Consider the following 22045-nt stretch of genomic DNA (forward strand, 5'->3'; position numbering starts at 1 on the left):
TTTTATTTTTTGAGATTATAATTACATTATTTCTCCCCTTTTTTTCCTCCAGCCTAACATATACCACCTCTTGCTCACTCACAAATTCGTTGTTACTTTTTCTTTCATTGTTGTTTAACGTGTGTGTTTATGTGTGTATGTGTGTGTGTGCATGTATGTAGTGTATATATTTATCCTAAGTGTAAATATAACCTACTCTGTTATATGCTGTCACTTGTATATTTTTCGGGGCTAATCATTTGGTGTTGGATAAACAGTTGGTGTGCTCTTCCCTGGGGAAGGTTCTTCCTCCCGATCTCAGCATTGCTTAGTTGCTGCTCTTTGTCTAGGACTGAGACCTACTGAGCCCCCCCCCCCCCCCCACACACACACACACATTAGTAAGGGTATTGATGCCATCCTTGTTCAGGTCTTCTGAGGCTTCATCTCACAATAGACTTGTTATTCCTCTGAGTCTTAGAATCTTTCCACTCCTTCTTCCATGGTGACCCCTGAGCCTAGGTACAGGAGTATGTTGTAGATACATCAGTTGGGACTGGTTGGGATTGGTTGTAGTTTGCTTATACTGGTCTTTGTTTGTTGTGAAGATAAGGGTCCTTGGTGAGAGATGAGAACTTCACTGATGTTTGGGTGTGTATGGATAAGGACTTAGAATGTAGTTAGGGATGATGCCACTTTAGTAAGGAGTGGTTGTAGGTTCTTTCCAAGACCTGTGACTTCACTAGCCCTACGTGGTTGCCTTGGTTTCCAGTACCAGAAATGAGTCCCCTCTTGTTGAGCAGGGCTTAAGTCTCATTAGAGAACTGTTGGTTAATGCTAAGGGGTGTGTGCCACTACTGAAGCCTTGGAGGCATCACGCCATGCTGGTCGTTGATGTGTTTCCTGGGCATCATAACTGAGAGGCTGTATGCTGCTTCCTGATACCATGCAAGCTAGTCCTCAGGGGCCAGGTTTCAGGTCGGATCCAGCTCAGGTCCTCAATGTCCTGTGTCCAAAGGGCATGGTATCTTAAGCAGGAGGAATGTCCCCTCCTGGAGGCAACCAAGGGCAACATCAGTAAGTCTGTAATGTTTTGGAAATTTCTTGGACAACACTGGCCAACAACTCAAAAGGGGGCTTTTCATAACTGGTGTTGGGAATTTTGTTAGATGGTATATGATTCTGGGAGGAAGCATTATCAGCCCAGAAGGGATTATTTCTTTTAAACTGTATATGTATACAGACTTATATGTAGTGTAGGTGTTCTTAAATAATTCTTTATCGTTTTTTCAAACTTTGATTTCACCCTCCTGTATTTATCTTCCTCTCTTGCCCATTCCCCTGCTTGTGCCCTGCTTGTTCTCATTACCGACCACCCCCATAATGGTGCCTTTTTTGCTTTCAAGAGGATATTGTTTAACAAATATGTCAGTGGGTACCTTTAATACGTTCGTGAAAGAGTGGCCTAAGGTCACCTGAGTGTCACATGTCTACTCAAAGGAACAATAATAGCCTTAGACAAAGTCTGTAATCTCCCTGAACTGAGTGCCTTGCCTTCTAAACCAAAACTGTCAGCACCCCTGTGTGGGGTGCAGTGAAGCCAGCAGATTAGCTTATATACTACTGTAGCCAAGAAAAGCTGGCCTCGCTGGCCATGTCATCAGACTACCCACCAGTGTCCTAACCAGGAAGGTGGCTTGCCCTGGGTGTCACTTGCTTCCCTGTCCTTACAGACGGCATCAGTAGAGATGCTGTCAGAGGTTCCCACTGCAGCTTTCACCTCTCTGTCTCTCCGCTCCTCAGTCTGTGCGGCATTGCCACTGTGGCTCCCTTTCCTTACACCTCACAGACCACATGTCTACTCTTCACTCTCCCTCTGGCTGCCAGCACCTGGCAGGAAACATGACTGAGCCCTGCTTTGGTTCTCCAGGTGTGGTGCGTTGCCCGTGTGCACAGAAGATCTGCCCTGATCCTGGCAGTGACCCAGAAGGCAGCTTGCGGAAGGAGCAGGAGAGTGCCATGGACAAGCACAACCTAGAGCGCAAGTGTGCCATGCTGGAGTATACCACGTGCGTGCCAACCCGCTTCTCTGTGTGCCCAGTCCTGGCTAGAAGCCACACCCAGCAATTTGCTTGTTGTGTTTCTGAGCATTGCTGTTTTTCTGAAAGTCCATCCATTGTCAGAATGGACAAGTTGGTGATTTTATATGAAAATGAGATTTTTTGACTTCTGAAAAATTAACCACTTGCCAAGCTAGAGCTGCCTGTTCAGCAGTGTCCTGGGAAAGTGAGCACTGTCACACATACACATAGAGGTTCTCCCACTCCATACCCTGGCTCTTCACTTACCAGAAAGGGTTCTTTTTCTCTGCCTTGTCTCAGGGGGAGCCGAGAAGTTGTGGATGAAGGCTTAGTCCCGGGGGATGGGCTGGGAGCTGCTGGGCTGGACTCCAGCTTCTATGCACACTTGAAGCGCAACTGGGTCTGGACCAGCTACATCATCAACAAAGCCAGAAAGGTAGGCCCCTGGGGACACACCACCCAAAACCTGGTGCCATCATCACTATAAAGGGCCTCCTGGCTCTTTGAATCCAAAGCTAGCTGATGAAGCCAGTGTTAAGAGGGGACACTTGAGTATCTGCCTGGCCTAGTTTGGTTTTTGACTTAATCTGGCTGTGAAATGGGTGGTTGTTCCTTTTTAGAGGCATACAGAAAGTCTGATGGCGCAATGCCTCCAGGAGGGGGTTACCTACAGGAACTGAGTGGCTATAGAGACCCATGGAAGTTCTCAGCTCACCCCAGTGCTATGCTTACCTTTCAGAACAACACCTCCGAAAATGGGCTCACAGGAAGACTCCAGACCTTCCTGTCTAAGCGCCCAATGCCCCTTGGGTCCGGAGGTATGTGTCGGACATCCACATAGAGAGCCAGTATGAGGCTAGTTAAGGCCAACATCACCATGGGTTCTGCTGGCCTGTGTGACCTCTGCAGGGACTGTCCACAACAGCTGTGTCCTCTGGTTATTTCTAGGCAGTGGCCGTTTGCCTCTCTGGTCAGAGGGGAGAGCTGATGCTGAGCTCTGTGCTGACAAGGAAGAACAATTTGAACTGGACAGAGAACCTACCCCTGGCAGGAACCGGAAAGTGCGTGGTGGGAAGAGCCAGAAGCGGAAGCGGCTGAAGAAGGAGCCTATAAGGAAGACCAAGCGAAGAAGAAGAGGTCACCTGGGGATGTTCATGACCTGGGTCTTTGCATTGCAATGGCATATTGCTGTGTTAGTCCCACAGGGCCTGGGTTCATCCTGCAAAATGTCCATTTTCCCTGTCTGCAGCCCCAACTTGGCTGTATCCCTGGCCAACCAAAGCATGGGCTATTTCCCCAGTGTTCTCTGGCTGTGTACTTTGCCAGCCTTTCTCTTTAGCAACTTTCTGATGTAGCAAATTTTGGATTTCATCTCCACTGGAAAACACTCTTCCTAGCAAGATTCTTGTCATCTAAATGAAGTTCCTTTCTTCTCTTGGTTTGTCTTGGTTTGTCTGCATCTGCTTCAAGCTTGGTGCTGTTGAAGTGAGACTAGGAGGAAGCTGGGAATGGCTTAAGTCTGCACTGTCCCTTCAGAACTAGCATAGCCTTCCTTGGTACTTTATAGTCTGTGGTTCATCATCTGAACTGCATTTCTAATGGAAGTGAGCGATGGACAGCGGGCAGCTCCCCGAGTAAGTAGGCTATATGTTTAATATCAAGCCTAGATGCAGGCTCTTGAGAAGAAAATGCTGAAGCAGGAACCTACTTTATTGGTTTGTGTTGCTGGCATTTATAATAAACAACATCCCATCTCTTGATATAGCCCTTAACTTAGCCTGTTACAAATACATGAAAGACCAGAATTCCTCAGAGAAAATGGGGCGGCTGGATGTGTATATGTGGATCCTAGCCCAGAGCTCCCTACAGTGCGAATATGTGATGGTGCTTTTAGTTAATGTAGCATGCACTTTGTGCTGTTGTGGTTTCTATGTTGTCATTATGACACTTTAGGAAGGATGTATTTGACACACAGTTTCAGAGGTTAGTTCAGTGGTCGGTTTCTGAGCTGGTGAGGCAGAGCTTCATGGCAGGGGGTGTGTGGTAGAGCAGAGCAGCTCAGCTCAGGTGGACAGAAGGCAGGGCTGCTACCTGTGCTAGGAGCACCCTCCTTTCTGGTATTCCATCAGAGCCTCAGCCTATTGAGTTACACCCAGAGGCTGCTTTACTGTCAGTCTCAGGGCCTTCTTTATCAGGTGGCAGTCAAGGTGGGCTCTACAGGAGGTGATCTTTGTTGTCCCTTAATAGTTTTAGATTAATCTGTGTATGTGTATATGCCCGCATGTGTGTACACACAAGCCACAGTGAATGTGTGGAGGTCAGAGGGCAACTTGCCAGAGTAGTTCTCTTCTGCTACTATATGGATTGGACTTGAGGTTGTTAGATCTGATGGCAAACCACTTTACCTGCTGAGCCATCTTGCTGATGCCAGCACGTGTTTTTATACTGTTGGTTTTAGTCTTCAAAATGACCCTAGAGCATAGACTTTGCTATCCCTATAGAATGCAAGAATCTGCATGTCACAGGCAGACAGATAGTTGGGGGTCCAGGTACTGCTTTTGTTGCTCTATTTACTCTGAACATATTCTAGAAGCCTATGTATGAGTTACCTTCAGAGGACTGGGGAACCCAGAGGAAGCAATCAGAGATTGACAAGTGATGAGAGAAACAGACTTACAGAATGAGTATATAAAGGGAATTTTTTAGAATGGCTGTGGACCAGCTAGCCCCACAGTGGCTGTCTTCCAGTAAATCCAGTCAGTGTTCAGTCCATGAGGCTGAATGTCTCAGCTGATCTTCAGTGTATGCTGGAATCATGAAATAGACTCAAATGCTGGAAAAGGAATGGACTTGCTAGCAAAAGCAAGCAGGCAAAAAGGGACAGGCTTCCTTCTGGTACTCATTGTGTTTTTACCCCATGCAAGCAGCTCAGCAGGTCTTGGTTCATTTTCTAGAGGAGAGACCCATCCATCCCTTCATCCCTGAAGGGCTATGCCCTTTATCATCCTGCCTGGATTAAGTTGTCTTTTCCTAATGACTTTCTCTCACAGGGATTCTCACCCTTCCTAATTCTGTGACCTTTTAATACAGTCCCTTTTGTTAAATTTATTTTCATTGCTACTTCATAATTTTGCTATTTGTACAAATTGTGATATAAATACAATAGATAAAAGATAGAAGCTTGTTAAGGGGGTCGCAACCCACAGGTGTGAGACCCACTACCCTAAGTGATCTCCTGTACTGCAGAAATACTATTTCTTACTTCCATTGTGGAGAAGCCATCTACTTTCCCCTTGGTAATCTGGATCAATCAACCCTCGGACACTTTTTCCTTTCTAAGCCTTGGCTTAAGGGCATCAGGGGTCCAGAGTGACCAGAGGAAGTCTGAGCTTCCAGTTCAAAGGGAAGTTTGTTCTGGCTCCTGGCAGAAGCACTCTCTTCTCTAGAAGCAAACCTTCAGGAATAGGAACCAAAAGTTTTCCTAGAGGGTCACTAGAGGTGATAGTGAGTGGAACTATTCCTTTCCACCCCTTGATTCCTGGGCCCATGAATCCTGGCTATGGGAGGAACATGCACTGATTGAAAGCTTCTGGAAAACTCCACCCCAGCCCCCCAGGGCTACCTAATTGGTGCTGTAACTGAGTCTTTTTTTTTTTAAATACTTATTTTTATTTATTTATATGAGTACACTATAACTGTCTTCAGACACACACCAGAAGAGTGTATCAGATCCGATTATAGATGGTTGTGAGCCATCATGTGGTTGCTGGAAATTGAACTCAGGACCTCTGGAAGAGCAGTCAGTGCTCTTAACTGCTGAGCCATCATTCCAGCCCGTAACTGTATCTTCAAAAGGCCATTCCATCTTTCTATCAGACTAGCTGCTTCGGAATGGTGGGGAGCATTATATGGCTAGTGGATCCCATTGATGGTGGTCCAGTTGTCGCACTTTGGCTGTGGAGTGAGGGCTACATTCACAGTGCCTCACCTGAACCCATGATACTCAGCCAAAGGAAATGGGTAAAAGAGCTGTCAGAAGATGGTGAACCCTTCATGTTTTGCTTGTTTGGAGCTGGGCATTATCTAGTAGCTGGCAGGCTTGGTCACTTCTTAACAGTGTAGTTGGAGCTCTTCCCTTCTGGAAGAAAAGCTAGCTCAAGCCAGTTGCTGAAGAACCCTCTCCTTTCCTCTTGTGTTTCTAGGAGAGCATCCAGAAGCCAAAAGCAAAAAGCTACGCTACCAAGATGAGGCTGACCAGAATGCCCTCCGGATGATGACCCGGCTTCGTGTCTCTTGGTCCATGCAGGAGGATGGGTTGCTAATGCTCTGCCGAATTGCCAGCAATGTCCTCAACACCAAGGTACCTCCCATCACCCCAGTCCCCTGGGAGCAGCCTTTTGCTATATTTTGAGAAGTATGGCTCTGAACTTGTTCCCCATTCCTAGAGGCTGCCCAGAAAAGCATTTCCCCAGAATCCCATGCACTTATACTACCAGCCTACATTTCTCCTAGCCTTCAGACGTGTGTGCACTTCTGCCTGGCTGCAGTAGAATAGGTCAAGCCATTTTGCTCTTGTCTGCCCATTCGTTCTATGTTGTCTGCCTGTAGAGGCTTGGTGTGTTCTGTACTGTGAACCATTGCTTTCTGCCTTGGTTCTGCAGTTGTGGTACCCATGGACTCTGGAGTAGCTGCCCCCTAAGGCAGAGACACTTGACATTTGTTTTGCTGGCCATAGCCCTATGCTCTGTGTTCCAGACTCACTGTAACTTCCCTGCTCACCCTTCGTTGCTTCTCGTGGTGACAGGTTCCACAGCTCTGCCAGAGTTGCCGTGCTTCACATTCCGACAGTACCTCGGGACCCCGGCTCTCCTTGCTGCCAGCATGCTGTGCAGCCAGGCATGAGCACACTCATGCTTCTTTACAGAGGGCAGCAGGACATGAGCTCCATGTCAGCAGGGTCAGGGCCCCGGCAGGCAGTGATGCCAACAGGGACAGCAGGCCTAAGAGCTGACTGTCCTCATCACCAGCACAGCAGCCAGGAGAAGCCATTTGTCTCTAACCCTTGTACCCCACCCTCTCCTAAATCTCATCCCTATTTTTCCTAAGGAAGATAGAGGGTGCCCATTACCATCCTGAACTCTATCTGCTACCTCTCACGTGGCTCTTTATTGCAATGCTGGTGGCGAGGAATGCCTCTCCTCCCTCATCTCGTAGCCAACCATTCTTCACTAAAACTTGGTGACATCTTATTAGAGTTAGAAATATCACCTGTCTTTGAGTCCCTTCCTGTGTGTTTTCTGACATGTTCTGAGTCTGCATCTTAGTTCATTTCTACCACTGTGGATGCTACAGATGCTGCAGATGCGCGTGATACAGAATGTGTCAGTCTTTAAAACTCTCTACCTCTCCAGTAAGGTGATGAATACCTTTGATCCTAGGAGTCAGGAGTTCCAGGCCAGCCCCGACGACACAAGAGAGAACCCTATCTCAATGTGAAAAAAGAAAGAAAGAAAGAAAGAATACCATACCAAAGCACATTTACTCTTAACTTTACCTGAGACTAAGACCCCCCTCTCAGTGCTTGCCAGAACACACAGCTCCATATGATGTTGAGGGCTTGACCTCTTTTCCTGTACTGGCACAGTGTAGGTAGGCAAACATGAAGTGAGCACTTTGACCTCCTTGGGGAAACAGGCTCCCAGGATACATTCGTTCCCAATCCTTTCTGTTAGCTGTCCTGAAAATAGACTCTGCAGATACTAATTGTCACACTCTATATTTGGACTAGGTGAAAGGACCATTTGTCACCTGGCAGGTCGTACGGGACATTTTGCATGCTACCTTTGAAGAGTCTTTGGATAAAACCTCTCACTCGGTTGGACGAAGAGCTCGCTACATAGTCAAAAATCCCCAGGCTTTCATGAACTACAAGTAAGCCATATTCACTGCTAGGCTGTGCCGAGGCCCATGTTCCTCCATTCCAGCCTGCTCCCTTTCTCCTCCTTCACCTACTGCTCAGACTCGGGTGTGGAGTCCAGAATCTGGAAGTGGTTCTGAGCACTTCCATGTACACGATCTTATAGCTCACCCTTGGGAGCAGATGCAGAGCAAGGCTCTCAAGGCTGCTGGTTCACTATGCGTCTGCCCTGGTTATCCCCATACAGTGGTAAGGGACACTGACTGATGCTGCTGTGATCAGAGCAGTCCTAGGAACTCTTCGTAGAGCTTACTCTTGGGAGAAGCATGACAAACTGAGGATCACTCAACAAAACACACTGTATCCCCTTGGCAGGACTGGTTGTCCCCAGATACTTTTAGGTGGGGCCCAGGTCTTATGGGGACAGCAGGTACACAGGAATCACAAAGCATTTTCTTGGCTGCGAAGTCAACCTACTGGCCCTTCCCCAGGGGACTAAGGAGGGAAAGCCAGAGAGATTGATTCTGTGAAGTTGGGAGATACCTACAGAGACGTACAGCATGCTACCAGTGCAAGAATCGGGTAGGGTGGGAGGAGGGACAGAAGAATCTCTTAAATAGTTCTTGTTCCAGATCCGACAGGGAGCCTGGACACATAATGATTCTGCACTGCAAGTCACCTGCAGTCACAGGCCGTGGAATGACCAGCCCCGTGGGTCTCCACACTACATGCCTAGGGCCTTTTCTCTATGAAGCTGCTTGTTCTTAGTTGTAGAATGTTCTTGTTTCCTACCTGAATGAATTTTCTCTGAAGGAAAAATATCCACCTGGTCCCATTCTTCAGAAGAGGAAACACCAGAGAGGTGTGTCAAGGTGATAGAGAATTGGCAGAGAATAAAGTCTGAAGCTTGGACTGCCTAATCCCAGCATAGCCTGGGACAAAGAAAGAAAAGGGGGCGGGGGGAGGCTTCAAGGTCAGCAGGCCTGGGGTTCTGTCCTCCTGTGTCTGTCTCCTGGACTGTGTCCTGGGGATGAAGTCATGTGCTCACCTGGAAGTAGGATTAAAAAAAAAAAACCAAGGTCAGCTATCTCTGCCTAACCCTTTCCTTTCCCTGACAGCAGACATGGTAGGCTCTAGCTGACCAGGCCTTTTGGTGGACCTGTTTCTCCTTTGCCATGTTCCACTTTCCTCACAGACATGGACAGGCTGGCAGGTGGCCAGCAATGCTGTGCCCAGCAGCTCTGATAGAAAATGGTGGTGTACAGTCATGTACAAATCACCTGTGATAGGGTGGGGCTGAGGGAGGGAGAATGTTGCTGTCCTCAGTCTCGTCATGGAAGATACAAGCCAAGATGGAAAATGTGAGTCTTGACCAGCCCGACTTGGATTGGGTGCCACTCACTACAGGGTGCTTATGCCCAAAGCTAGTTGTCCCACCCATGCTTGAGTGGATCCTAGCTCCCAGCCAGCTGAAGCCAGCAGCTCCCAGTATTCAAAGCAGGAGGGTGCAACTTGCAGCAGCTCTGGATCTTCTCTCCCACAGGGTCTGTCTGGCAGAAGTGTACCAAGATAAGGCACTTGTTGGAGATTTCATGAGTCGGAAGGGTAACTACGAAGACCCAAAGGTAGGTCCCATGCAGTGGCAGAGTCCAGTGTACTCTGAAGACAGGCATTGAGGGGCTGGCAGCCCTCAGGGCCATTGGTCCTGACTCTGGGCATCAGTTTTAAAGTTGGTCACGTACGACTTGCTACTTTCAAATGCTGCTGAGCTTAGGGCCTGTTTTGTTAAGAAAACAAACTCTTTAAAAATGGGCAGAGGCTTTGAAGCTGCTCAGGTGGGCCAGATGGCAACTGAGAGTAAGGAGGTAGCTATGCGATGTCAGGCACTTCCTGCCTGTGTTGGACCTGCTGCCAGGGAAGCCAAGGGACACAAGCATGGTTGCTCTTGGAACAGATAGAGAATGCACTGCCCTTCACCACATGGGGCAAGCCTTCTCCCAGATGAAGAAGACACAGGCACCAGGCAGCCAGGACAGCCAGGACTTCACAGAGAAACCCTGTCTCTCCCAGATGAAGAAGACACAGGCATAAGGGGATTCAAGAGGGTTGGGAATGCTGAAGTGCACACACCAGGCAAATGCAGCCTCGTGAGGCTAAAGACCTCACCTGTCCTATAAACCAAGCAGTCCTGGTGTAGTGGTTTGATGCACTGACTCATCCTGAGAGTCCAGTCATATTGTGTCACACCAAACCATAACACCTACTAATAAGACAGGCTGAGTACAAAACATTAGATAAGTATGTCTAGCCCTGAGGGCTTTTTAGAGGTATCTACTCTGGCCTGAAACTGGGAAGCCAGGGATAGCTGAGTAGATGTAGCAGAAGAGGGGTTACAACCCCCTTGGGACACAGTGGCACCCCAGATTTGCAGCCAGGTGTGACAGGGGCCGAGGCCTGCCCAGGTCCAGGGAAGACACCCATCTTCTGGTTGCATACATCCCAAGCTTTTAGGGGCCTGAGCCACAGGAAAGGCTGAATGGGGGCTTATCTGGGACAGTGCTCTGCATGAGGCAGCCACCCAAAGGTGTGCAGGGGGAGCTGGAGTGACCAGCTTACGTGAGGCAGCCAAGGAAGACCAAGCTGAGAAAGACTGGTGTGTCCATGTGCATGCTGGGGGCAGTGTAGGTCATGTTTACATCTCCCCTCAGGCTGGGGGAGGTGGGCTGTCACTTGACTCATGGACTCAATTCCTGGCATAGCAGTGAATGTTCACCACTCGGGTGACACGTGGACTCAGGATAGAGGTTAGGAAAGAGCAAGCATGGTGTTTATGGGATGCGGCTGCCAAAGGGGTTTGCCCATGATGCCCTTGGTGTACACACAGCCTCTCCCCCATGAGAAGGATAACTTCAAGCTCTTGTGTTGTAGGTTTGTGCCAAGGAGTTTAAAGAATTTGTAGAGAAACTGAAAGAGAAGTTCAGCTCTGGCCTGAGGAACCCCAATCTCGAGATCCCCAACACACTGCAGGAACTCTTTGCCAAGTAGGTACACTGTCCTCGGGGGACAAACCTTTCACAGTGCAGGTGGGTAGCAGATGTTAGCCAGCTGGACAGTGCCTGTACACTTGGCTTTGCAGTTGACCCTTCGTTGACCACTTTACGTCAGGTGATCTGAGGTTCTGCTTGTCCTGGCACCTATATTTTTTTTCTTCCACTGAGTCCCTGCTGTCTGCTTAACTAATTGAGGCTCCGTGTTATGTATGGCTTTTGCCAAGTTTGTTGGTTTACTTACTGGATAGCACCATAGCCAGATGTCAGAACAGCTGTGCATCCATCCTACACAGCTTCAGTCCTGGCGAGGCATAGGCTTCTGTCCTCAGGCTAGAATCACAGAGCTTGACCACTATAAGGAGGACCAGGGTTCATACCAAGTTGCTCTCATAACAGAGCCTATGCTTTCTAGCTCAGCCAATTGTGTGAGAAGGAGAGTAACCGGGCCTGTTTCCACAGCAGCATCCAGATATGGATGCCTCCTTCTTCACCCTCATGGAGACCCCTTTGGTCTCAGTGTTTCAAGTGGGGATCACTAAGGATTATTCAGTAATGAATATGGTGTCTTCTAGATCTCCGTGGTAATTGTCCTTCTTTGTGTTTGATGATACAGATTTGTGTAACCAAGGCTAGCCTTGAACTTACCATATAGTCCAGGCTAGACTCTAACTCTGGGCATCCTCTTGCCTCAACCTCTTAATCCTTAGGATTATGGGCATGTGTCACCATGAGCAGCTCTAGCTATTTTCTGGGTTTTGTTCTTAATTGGCAGTAAAACACTTGCTAGACTCCCCATGCATGGATGTATGGTCTGTGTTCATCTGTCTGTGCCTATGCCTGTAAGTGGTGTTTTCACATATGTGCATTCAAACAAGAGGCCAAGTGTAGTCCTAAAAGAAGACAAGTAAAAGATTTCAAAGCAGAGCTCTGAACAGTAGAGGAAGAGCGAGTTGCAGGTGTGGCTGATAGCATTGACCTGGGTCCTAAGACTGGGGACAGAACAGAAGATCCTTCCCATATATCAAAAGTGGAATGTTCTGTCAATAGATTTTAGGTAAAATTTTTACTATTGCAGAGTTGAAGTTTTACTTTAGTTTTGGGGAGACCTGTGGTTTTAACCATTAATTCCATGAATTTAGATTGACTTGAGTTTCAGGTGAAGCGATATTGCATAAAACTCACAGAAAGGAGAGGAAATGTCCTGTTCTTCTGCCATTGGCATTGATGTTTATTTACATTGTTTACTTGTGTTTATTTCTGTGGTGCTAGAGGTTAAACTTGGGATGTTAGGCTGGGCAAATACTAGATCCCAGAGCACACCCCCAGCCCTTCAGTTTTGTTGGTGGTAGTTTGTTTGTTTAATTTGTTTTTTGAAGTAGGGTCTTTCTTGTAGCCCAGGCTGGCCTTGAATTCATATCCTCTAGCCTCATCGTCCCAGATACTATATTACACTGTGTGTCATCACGTCCAACTTACTTTTTTTCTTTTTTCAAGTGCTTTTATTTCTCTTGAAGAAATACTAAAGAACGAACTGGCTGAGTCAAATACTAGGTTTATGTTTCATTTTTTAAAAAGAGCATGCTGAAGTCTTAGCTCTTCTAAGTCTCACCCTCAGTAGCAGCCAATGACAGTTCAGCATCCCACTTCTCACTGACACTCGATGTGAGCAGCCTTTTTCTTTTTATTATTGGATATTTTCTTCATTTACATTCCAAATGCTATCCCAGAAGTCCCCTATACACTGCCACCCTGCTCCCCTACCCACTCACTCCCACTTCTTGGCCTTGGCTTTCCCCTGTACTGGGGCATATAAACCAGCTTACTTTTTTATTGACAAATGATAATGGTATTTATAAGGCACCTAATATTTGTCGTATGTTATTAATTATTATCTGTAAGCACAATATATCACTAATTCCTCAGCTTCACTGTAAACTTCCCTCTGCTTGTCCTTCCTGCCTTCAGTCTCTTAGCACCTTCCTATTTGGTTTCCATGAGATCAGACAGACCTCCAGCCCCTACCTAAGAGCCAAGACCTAAGGTCATGGCAGCACAGAAGGCAGGGACAGAATCCCTAAACAAGCTGGCTAGTTAGAGTAGCTGCTCACCAAGCTGTGTGTGCATGTGAGAGACCCCTGCCTCAGTAAATAATGCAGAGAGTGATTGAGGTACCCATGGTCAACCTCTGACCTCCATACACATACACGTGCACTTGTAAATACCTGTGAATAAGCACCTCCCTCCCCCCTCTCTCTCTCTCACACACACACACACATACACACACACACACACACACATATATCCTGGTGCCCTTGCCCATCTATGTGTAACCACTGTGCTTTGAAAGAGCACACTGACTTTCTGAGCCTGCAGTCATAAGAGTGGACGTGTTGGATGGGTGAAACCTGGTGGCACTTCTGCGTGTACTGAGTTCGAGTGTTGAGCCCTTTAGCAGTGAGTGGCCGCCATGAGCAGGTGCCAGCTCCGTGGAGGGCGCCTGCCGGTCATCATGCTCTTCTGCCCCCTCCGCAGGTACCGAGTGTTGGCAATCGGGGATGAGAAGGACCGAGTCAGGAAGGAGGATGAGCTGAGTAGGTGAGTGATGGCCGCTTCTCAGCCATGGCCAAATCCAGCCTGCCGCCACCACCGCCGCCTGCTTTTGTGAATCCACATTGCTTATTCAGTGTGCTGCTTTCCTTTCTGTGCTGAGAGGTTGTAATAGAGCCTCTGGAGTCTGGCCTTTTATAGAGGAAGTTGGCCGAGCCCTAGCTTCAGATGACACCCATTTGTCTTACGTGAGCTCAACCCAACAGAAAATGGCTTTTTTTTCTCATCTCATATAAGCAATATTCAATGTTTGCAGTACAAAATAATCCTTTTTTCTCATTTAGAGTCATGATAGAAAAAACATAGCTTTTCTAGCTGGTTTAGAAGCTGGTTCCCCACCATATTGCCCTTACCCAGTAAGGTGTTATTGTGTGGAGACAGTGTCTTAACTCTGTTTCTCACACTGGCCTGGAACTTGCTCTGTTCCAGGGCCCCGTCCATCCCAGCCTGAGATTACAGGCAGACATCTAGCTGGGAACACTTTGTGTGTGTGTGTGTGTGTGTGTGTTGTGTGTGACTTGAACAATTAGTATGTCCTAGACACTGCCATTTAATTTGGTTTTGTGACTGGTTCAGCATTCATAGCAACTTTATGGGATTGAACTATCTTAACTAAGGACTCTGTGTATACTCAGCACCTCAGGAGTGCTGCTGAGGGCAGCAGCCTCCTACAGCCTCGTACTTCCTGTGTTTCAGTGTGGAGGACATCCACTTCCTGGTGCTACAGAACCTGATCCAGAGCACACTGTCCCTCTCTAACAGCCAGTCCAACTCTTGCCAGTCCTTCCAGGTGGGTGCTGGCCTCAGCACAGAGGTCTTCGGGGCCTTAAGGATCCAGAGCTATGTGGGCGCCCACTCTCTCTTCTCTTCAGCAGTGGAGTCTCAGGGGTCCTAAATGACTTTCATTCTTACTTGTTAGAGTTTTGACTTGTTTATTTGTTGTGCTATGGTCAGACCTAAGGCTTTACACACTGTGCAAGCACTCTCTTCAGCATGCCACCCCAGTAAGCCTGTGCCTCCCTGTCCCTGGTTCTGATTCAGAGGCCCTGGACCACTATCTCGGTATCTTTTCCTGTTGTTAAGATAAAGTATTTTAGTAAGCAACTCAAGAGAGAAAGTCTTGTGCCAGAGAAGTCAAGAAAGCAAGAGCTTGAAGCACATAGTCCCTGCAGTCAAAAGACAGACAGAGCAATGAACGCTTGCTGAGTCTGCTGCTTAGGTCCTTTGCTCCATGGCTCCCAGCCAAGCAATGGAGCCACCCATCGTGGGCAGGTCTTCCTACCTCAATTACTGTAATCAAGATAATCCCTCATGGGCATGCTCAGAAGTCTGCCAGGTGATTCTAGATTGTATAAAATGGACATTTAACCCTGGCTGTCAAAGGGTCCTTTTATGCTGAGGCTACAGATGCCTTCTAGGTAAGGTTTGTGCCATAGAGCTAGAGCAGGGAGAGAAGGGAGAGCAGGGAGAGCTGCTGCTGCTGCAGGACGATGCCTGGTTTGGGGCTTTGTTGTTGTTCTCAGATTTGCTTGCTTATTTATTTATTTATTTATTTATTTATTTATTTTGCATATGAGTGTTTTGACAGCATGTCTATCAATAAGCCACATGGAGTGCATTGCCCACAGAGGCCAAAAGAGGGAGTCTGGAATTAGATTTGCAGACAGTTGTTAGCTGCAATGTGGGTGCTGGGAGCCAGTGCTCTTAACCTATGAGTTTTCTCTCTGGCCCATCTTTTTGAGATGGTCTCACTATGTAGTCCTGGCTAGCCTGAAACTCACTGTGTATATCAGGCTAGTCTTGAATTCACAAAAATCTGCTCTCAAGTACTGGAATTAAGAGTGTGCACCACTATGTTTGACAGGAAGGTGTTTTGATTCCTTGCTTCCTTGCTTCAGAGCACTGGCCTGGCCTGGACTGAGCAGCAGTGGACATGCCTCGGCTGGTCCCTAAGTGTCATTTGATCTCTCCCGCTTTAAGTCACCTGGTACACTTGTTTCCCACAAGGACACCTAGGACCCCTGTATCTGAGAGTGCCAGCAAGCACTCACTTGTTTCTAGGTAGCACTTACTTTCTTGTGCCTTTTGGTACCCAGGAAGTGTCCACAGTTCCAAGTGAGAACCTGGTTATTGGGTAAACTGTCCCTTGGTCTCATGGGCATTCTGCAGCTGGAGAACACAAAGCCTTTTCTGTAAGTCTGAACAACAGAGAGGGTAGACAGGGAGGCAGAAGTCCCAAGTACTCAGACATGGCACAGCAGTTCTTTGTTGGGTTCGTACTTACTTAGAAAGCAAAGATGCCTCAGCAGGGAGTCCAGGCCAGTGAGCTGCCCCAGAGAGGAAAGTAAACAGCTACGAGCTACTCTTCTCCAGGGACATGGGCTCAGATGGAGAGTGCCGAAGACTGGCTTTGTACCCCAGATGCTTAGGAAGTCACGTGAGAAGCAGGCAGGGTGCTACTGTGGCTCCCAGAATCTAACATTGAGGACTTAAGGGCCATAGTGACATTAGAGGCTCATACAAGATCTCTTAGACTCCCCTGCAACCCAGGTTCTCAGACAACTACAAAGATTCTTTCCTGTGGCAGCCTAGGCTCTCAGGATCCACTTAGTCGGTGTGGTCCAGCACACAGCAGCAGGTGTCTGAAGGTTGTACCCTGCAAGTGGTCAAGAGCAGAAGTCATAGAAGGCTGAGCCCCAGTGCTGGCTGCAGCTGTTTCTCCACTTGTTTGTGGTTGGTTGGTTGGTTGGTTTTGTCTGTTTGTTTGTTTGTTTTGAGACAGAGTCTCTCTGTAACAGTCTTGGCTGTCCTGGAACTTATAGAAATCCACCTGCCTCTGCTTCCTGAGTGTTGGGATTAAAGGCATGTGCCACCATGCCTAGCTTCTGCCTACTCTTGTAGGATGAAAAAAAAAAAAACTGTAGGATGAAAATCTCTGTTCCATGCCACCCATGCAGTTATTCCCCTGGGATCTAACTATACACCCAGGTCTGGCAGTCTGATTGCCTAGAAGAAACAGTGTAGACCTCAGATGGCTTCTTCCAGGAGAACCCTCCATGTGACACAAGCCCCAAATGACCACCCAATCCCTCAGCAGTGAGGTCAATTTGCTTTCTTGGTTTCACTCTTGCCTCACAGCAAGACTTTGGAGAATCACTTAACCCTTGTGCCTCTGTGTACACTGTCACTAAGAGCCCCCAGGATCACTGCCATCCAAGAGCCTCAGAGCCCCTTGGAGACACTCAGGCTGGCTAGCTGAGCAGTCTTGCTGTGAGTGTGGCCCTTGCAGTTTCCATGCTGCCATAGCTGGCTCCCCTTCTAGCACCTTACCGTTCCATGTGCTGTCACAGATCTTCCGCCTCTACCGGGAGTTCCGGGAGCCCGTGCTGGTGCGGGCCTTCATGGAGTGCCAAAAGAGGAGCCTGGTCAACCGACGCCGTGTCAGCCACTCCCAGGGCCCCAAGAAGAACCGTGCCGTGCCCTTTGTGCCCATGTCCTACCAGCTCTCCCAGTCATACTACAAGTGAGTATGTCCTGCGCCCAGGAGGGATTCTCTTTCTGCCTGTCTCCCATGCAGGAGTGCTGCCATGAAGCAATTGGGGGAAGTTTGGAAGCAGTGCACTTTCCAAGTGGGCTAGCCTTATCCTTCCCCCATTCTTCTCAGAGCCCTTTGCACCTCCTGCCCCCAGGATCTCTGTACTGCCAGTCCCTGACTGCAAGTGTGGGAAGCCCCTCACTCAGCATTTCATGCCAGCCTCAAGTTAGTAGGGGCCACGTTTGGACACAGCAGGTCCACCACTAGTTCTTTTGGCTTCTCCCATTGGAGCTCGCCCTACCCCCAGGTCCTTCCCTGATGACTTTGAGGCTCCCTTTCTTCTGAGGTCCCTACTCTCTGGGCTCTTGTCAGAGGATTGGCCTCTGCTTGCATCTGCAGGCAGTGAGATTGTCCTGTCAACTGTCACAAAAGGAGGTTCCTCCCTGGGTCAGCAGCTGTTGGCATGAGCTGTTGGCAAGGTCTTTAACTTAGATGAAAAGACTGGCCCCTTGGATGTACAAGGTGAATAGGGGAGAGATGTCTAGACTGCTTTGGATGGCAACACTATCTCCCATCACAGTGGGCAGGAGTGCTTCAGGCATGAGGGTGCAGGCTGTTTTGAGTACAGTGACTTCCAGGGTGGCCCAGCACGGGCTTCAACAGCAGCTCTTCAGTGGCGCCTCCTCTCTGCCTTACCTGCAGGCTTTTCACCTGGCGATTTCCCACCACCATCTGCACTGAATCCTTCCAGTTCTACGACAGACTGCGGACCAACGGCATGCTAGACCAGCCTGATCATTTTTCTTTCAAGGACCTGGATAGCAGTGACTCTTCAAATGACCTGGTGGCATTTTCTTTGGACAGCCCTGGAGGACACTGTGTAACAGCCCTGGCCCTCTTCTCTTTGGGGCTCCTCTCTGTGGATGTCAGAATCCCAGAGCAGATCGTGGTGGTGGACAGCTCCATGGTGGAGAGTGAGGTCATGAAGAGGTCAGAGCCCAGGGCAGCACTGTGCATGCAGCTCTGCTCACAGTTTGGGAACACATGGGTTCTTGAGGCGTTGGGTGCGGTCACTTCCTCTTCTTGTGGGACCACCAGGGTTACCTGCTCAGCCATCCAGTCTGAGCAAGTGGTGTATGTACATCCATCCTCGTGGGAGTGTAGACATGAGAATGGAGGTATAGAACCCAGAAATTGAATTGGGGCCTCTCCCTCTCATTTCTGAGAGCATATCGACGTTCTCATCGATTCAGCTACACTGGCTGGCCAGGGAGTTCTCAGGATCCCGCACTTCCATTACAGACCTGTCCAATGGGGACGAGGAGCTGCGGGGCAGTGGTACCTTTCTAGAGGTCACAGGAAGTGCCGCAGGGAAGGAAATATAAGCCCAGGGCCCTTAACTGTGACAGAGCCAAGCATGGCCTTCATGGGGAGGGGAGGGAGAGGCTTTGGGTGGTGTCAGAAAAAAAGGGCACCTCAAATGAATGTTGTCTCTGACAACAATTGCCGCTTGATGATGGCTGTGTAGCACAGGTGGGCCAGGTCCAAGGCCAGACACCTAGTTGTCTTCTCTTCTGCAGCTTGGGGAAAGATGGTGGCTTGGATGATGACGAGGAAGAGGAAGACCTGGATGAAGGTTCAGGGACCAAGCGCCAGGGTGTGGAAGTAAAGGCCCATCAGGCCTCACACACCAAGTACCTGCTGATGAGAGGTTACTACACAGTGCCTGGCATGGTCAGCACACGCAACCTGAACCCCAATGACAGCATTGTGGTCAACTCCTGCCAGGTTAAATTCCGACTGCGCAACACCCCTGCATCCACCCAGCTTGGGCCCACTGGTGAGTGTCCTGCCACGTTTCAGGTATGGGGTTCCTGGCACCATGGCCAGGCACATAGCCCCGGAGCTCTGAAGGGTGGCGTTGCTGTCTGTAGCAGTCAAAGGTGAGACTTCAGCTCCATTGCCACCACCCACCTCCTTTGCAGGTGCCAATCACTCAGGAAGCTCTGGATAGCATAAACCTTTTCTCTTTGCTGGGAGAGAACAGGGTTAGAAAGGCCCTGCCCTTCTCCACCCTGCAGCCAGCTGTCCTTTGTACGGTCAGGGTGGATTGTGTTTGCTGGGCTTTTTGCCCAGTCAGAGCTCTATTCTGTGTGAAGTTTGAAGCATGCAAAAATACTGTGCCAACCTATAGGTTGCTATCTCAGCTAAAGAAGCCCTCCTGGCTATTGAGCAAAAGCCGGGGTACATGGAAGGAGCCTGGGGCACCACTCAGGGTTAAGGGGTAGGGAAAACATGAGATTTAGGAAGGGCTCAGGACAGCTGCAGTGGGCCAGCAATCTGGTCTACAGTTATATGCCAAGAGTCAGCCTACTGGAGCCCAGTATGTCCCCAGAAGGTGACCCCATGACTCCTTAGGGAATAGTGAACTAGTGCTGGAGCAGATCTTGCCTCAATCAATGTGTTGGTCCCAAGAAGGGTTTCTGTTGGCTGATTTTTCTCTTCCCTCATGGTCTCAGGGTTCACAGCCACACCACTGGAAGAGCTCCAGGCTGGTCTTTCCTGCCTCCCTGCCTCCTTCACCAGCCTGGTGGATCCACAGCTGCATACCCACTGCCCAGAAGAGTTTGCCCACCAGATGGCACAGTCAGGGTACAGTCCTGAGGATGTGGCTGCCTCCCTAGAGATCCTGCAGGCTGTAGCAGCTGCTGGCTGCTTCGGGGTTGACAAGGAGAAGCTGAGCAGGCAGTTCTATGCCTTGGAAAAGATAGCAGACAGGCGCACCAGGACGTTCCTGGACTATATCCAGGTGAGCTGAGTTCCAGACACAGCTGCACAGGCGACCACTCCACTGCAGAAGTGATGCCTGCCTGTGGGTTCCTTTAATTAATTCAGTTGCTAGTATTTAAGTCAGGACATATCCCTAAACTCCATTGGCCCCCAGATCTAGGACCTGGCTGAGCCCTAGAGTGGCTATCCCTCCTTGGGATAGGCCATATCCTCCATGGCTCTTCTATCAGTTCCCCTCCCCCAAGGCTTCCTGTACTCCCTGGGCTTACTCACTACCTGCCTGGTCCCTTGGACCCAGAGAACATCAGTCTGCTTGCTGTGAGCAGCTTCTAGGAGCAGGATGCAGATCAGTGGTCTGACGTGGAGGCTCCCATGTGAGATCGATTTTGTAAGACATGGGGTTGACTGGGACCATGTAGCTTCCAAGGGCCACTGCAGGAAACCCAGCCAGAATGAAGGCCAGCATGTGGCCCTGAGAAGCTCACAGTGCAAGGGATACTGTTTCCATGCTTTAAAGTGTTTCTTCTCTGACTGTAGCCTTGGAAACTGTGAGCCCTCAGATATCCTCAGGCTGTGGAGAAAGAGGGTTGTAAGCCAGGCACTTTCTGCTGACCTTAGCACCCCGGACAGGATGCAAGGCCTGGGCGCTGTCTGTCAATGAATTTGAGGGGTTTATAGGAGAAAAGGCGTGTTGGTGATTTGGGGAACACTCCCTACACAGAAGCAAACAATGGGGTCAGGTGTGACCTAAACACAAGGGAGTCTTGCCATTGTGGTGAAATAGTGACCGCCTCTGGAACTGCCAGGACCCACATGAGAACACAGAAGGCAGGAGAGTCATAGAGTCCTATCAGTTGGAGCTATTCTGACTTCAGACATCAGGCTGTGTTGAATAACGCCATAGGTATAGAAAGAGCCCACATAGGCCCGTGCAGCTTGCAGCTCCGTCGGCAGATGCTAGGCTCATCCCTTTGGACCTGAGCTTGCTGCCCACTCAGAATACTTGACCCTAGCTGGAGTGCCAACCACTCACCTACCTGGTAAAATCTGCCTTCCCCAACAGACACTATGTCCCTTTTTTCTAGGACCTCGTGGAACAGGAACAAGTCATGGAAGTTGGAGGTAACACTGTGCGCCTAGTGACCATGGCCTCTGCACAGCCCTGGCTTCTGCATTCAATGCGTCTGAGAGACATGGAAGTAGACACTAAGGCCTCGGGGGATGACAGCCAATCCAGACTCCCTGAGGGGCCTTCCATCGAAGACCACACCCCTGAGGGAGCAGCGGTGCCTCCAGTCAGCTCCCATAGCACTAAAAAGCGTCCCTACTGCTCTGTTCAGAGCCCTGAGACTGATGCTGAGGAAGCCACAAGGCTCCCTGCCAAGAAGCCTACACTGCAGGATGTCCATGTGGCTGCCAGCCCTAGGCCTGGAGCAGAAGAGCAGGCAGAGGCCCAGGCCCCAGCTCCGCTTGCAGCTCCTGAAGATGCAGATGCAGGGGGCCCCAGACAGGAGAACCAAGAGAATGTTGGTGTCTCAGGCCTAGAGCAGCTGGGCTGTGAGTTCCAGCTTCCAGAAGGCGCTGAAGACCCCAGAGGTACTGACCTTAACACTTCTCCCATTCTGTATCCTGCACATGACTGTTCTAGCCTACCACCTCAGACTGGGAACCTATCCTGCCACCCAAGGCTTCACCTAGTCACAGTAGGCCTCAGAGGTGTGCTCAGAGGCAGAGGCTCCATGCCTTCCACAGATGTGCCCACAGGGCCAAGCCGTGCAAGCATTGGACTTGATGTAGTGACCATGGAGAAGTTCTCTGGACAACCAGCTTACTCCTAGAAGCCTCTGGGCCTTGGCCTGTGGCCGGGCATTCCCCTGAGATAGCTGCTGTTCCTATAGGCTGTTGCTGCCCAAGAACTTTGATATACACTCGCCCTGTGGTCAGGGCTCTTGGCCTCCACCACTGCAGTACCATACTCTGGGTTCTAGAAGGCTATTCCTTCTGGTCACTGCTTATCTACTTTGGTGCCCATTGAATGAGGGGAGAGAGGCAAAGGACATGGCCTCCCACTTGCCTTCTAAGAACC

General features: G+C 49.3%; 1 protein-coding gene across 1 annotated transcript in view; it reads left to right on the forward strand.

Moving 5' to 3' along the window:
- The window catches only part of Gtf3c1 (general transcription factor IIIC subunit 1), a 66266-nt gene that overhangs the window by 41767 nt on the left and 2454 nt on the right, over nucleotides 1-22045 (forward strand). Inside the window, exons 20-34 of the mRNA XM_021166027.2 lie at nucleotides 1910-2048; nucleotides 2361-2496; nucleotides 2800-2878; nucleotides 3009-3197; nucleotides 6263-6420; nucleotides 7849-7991; nucleotides 9521-9602; nucleotides 10906-11018; nucleotides 13560-13622; nucleotides 14331-14424; nucleotides 16985-17157; nucleotides 17872-18159; nucleotides 18750-19009; nucleotides 19689-19978; nucleotides 21045-21555. Coding sequence (XP_021021686.1) covers nucleotides 1910-2048; nucleotides 2361-2496; nucleotides 2800-2878; nucleotides 3009-3197; nucleotides 6263-6420; nucleotides 7849-7991; nucleotides 9521-9602; nucleotides 10906-11018; nucleotides 13560-13622; nucleotides 14331-14424; nucleotides 16985-17157; nucleotides 17872-18159; nucleotides 18750-19009; nucleotides 19689-19978; nucleotides 21045-21555 — 2718 coding nt within the window. The remainder of the gene's footprint in view (nucleotides 1-1909; nucleotides 2049-2360; nucleotides 2497-2799; nucleotides 2879-3008; nucleotides 3198-6262; nucleotides 6421-7848; nucleotides 7992-9520; nucleotides 9603-10905; nucleotides 11019-13559; nucleotides 13623-14330; nucleotides 14425-16984; nucleotides 17158-17871; nucleotides 18160-18749; nucleotides 19010-19688; nucleotides 19979-21044; nucleotides 21556-22045) is intronic.

The sequence above is a fragment of the Mus caroli genome, unplaced genomic scaffold (genome assembly GCF_978045245.1).
Source record: "Mus caroli unplaced genomic scaffold, Mus_caroli_1 scaffold_8, whole genome shotgun sequence".
NCBI classification, from domain to species: Eukaryota; Metazoa; Chordata; class Mammalia; order Rodentia; family Muridae; genus Mus; species Mus caroli.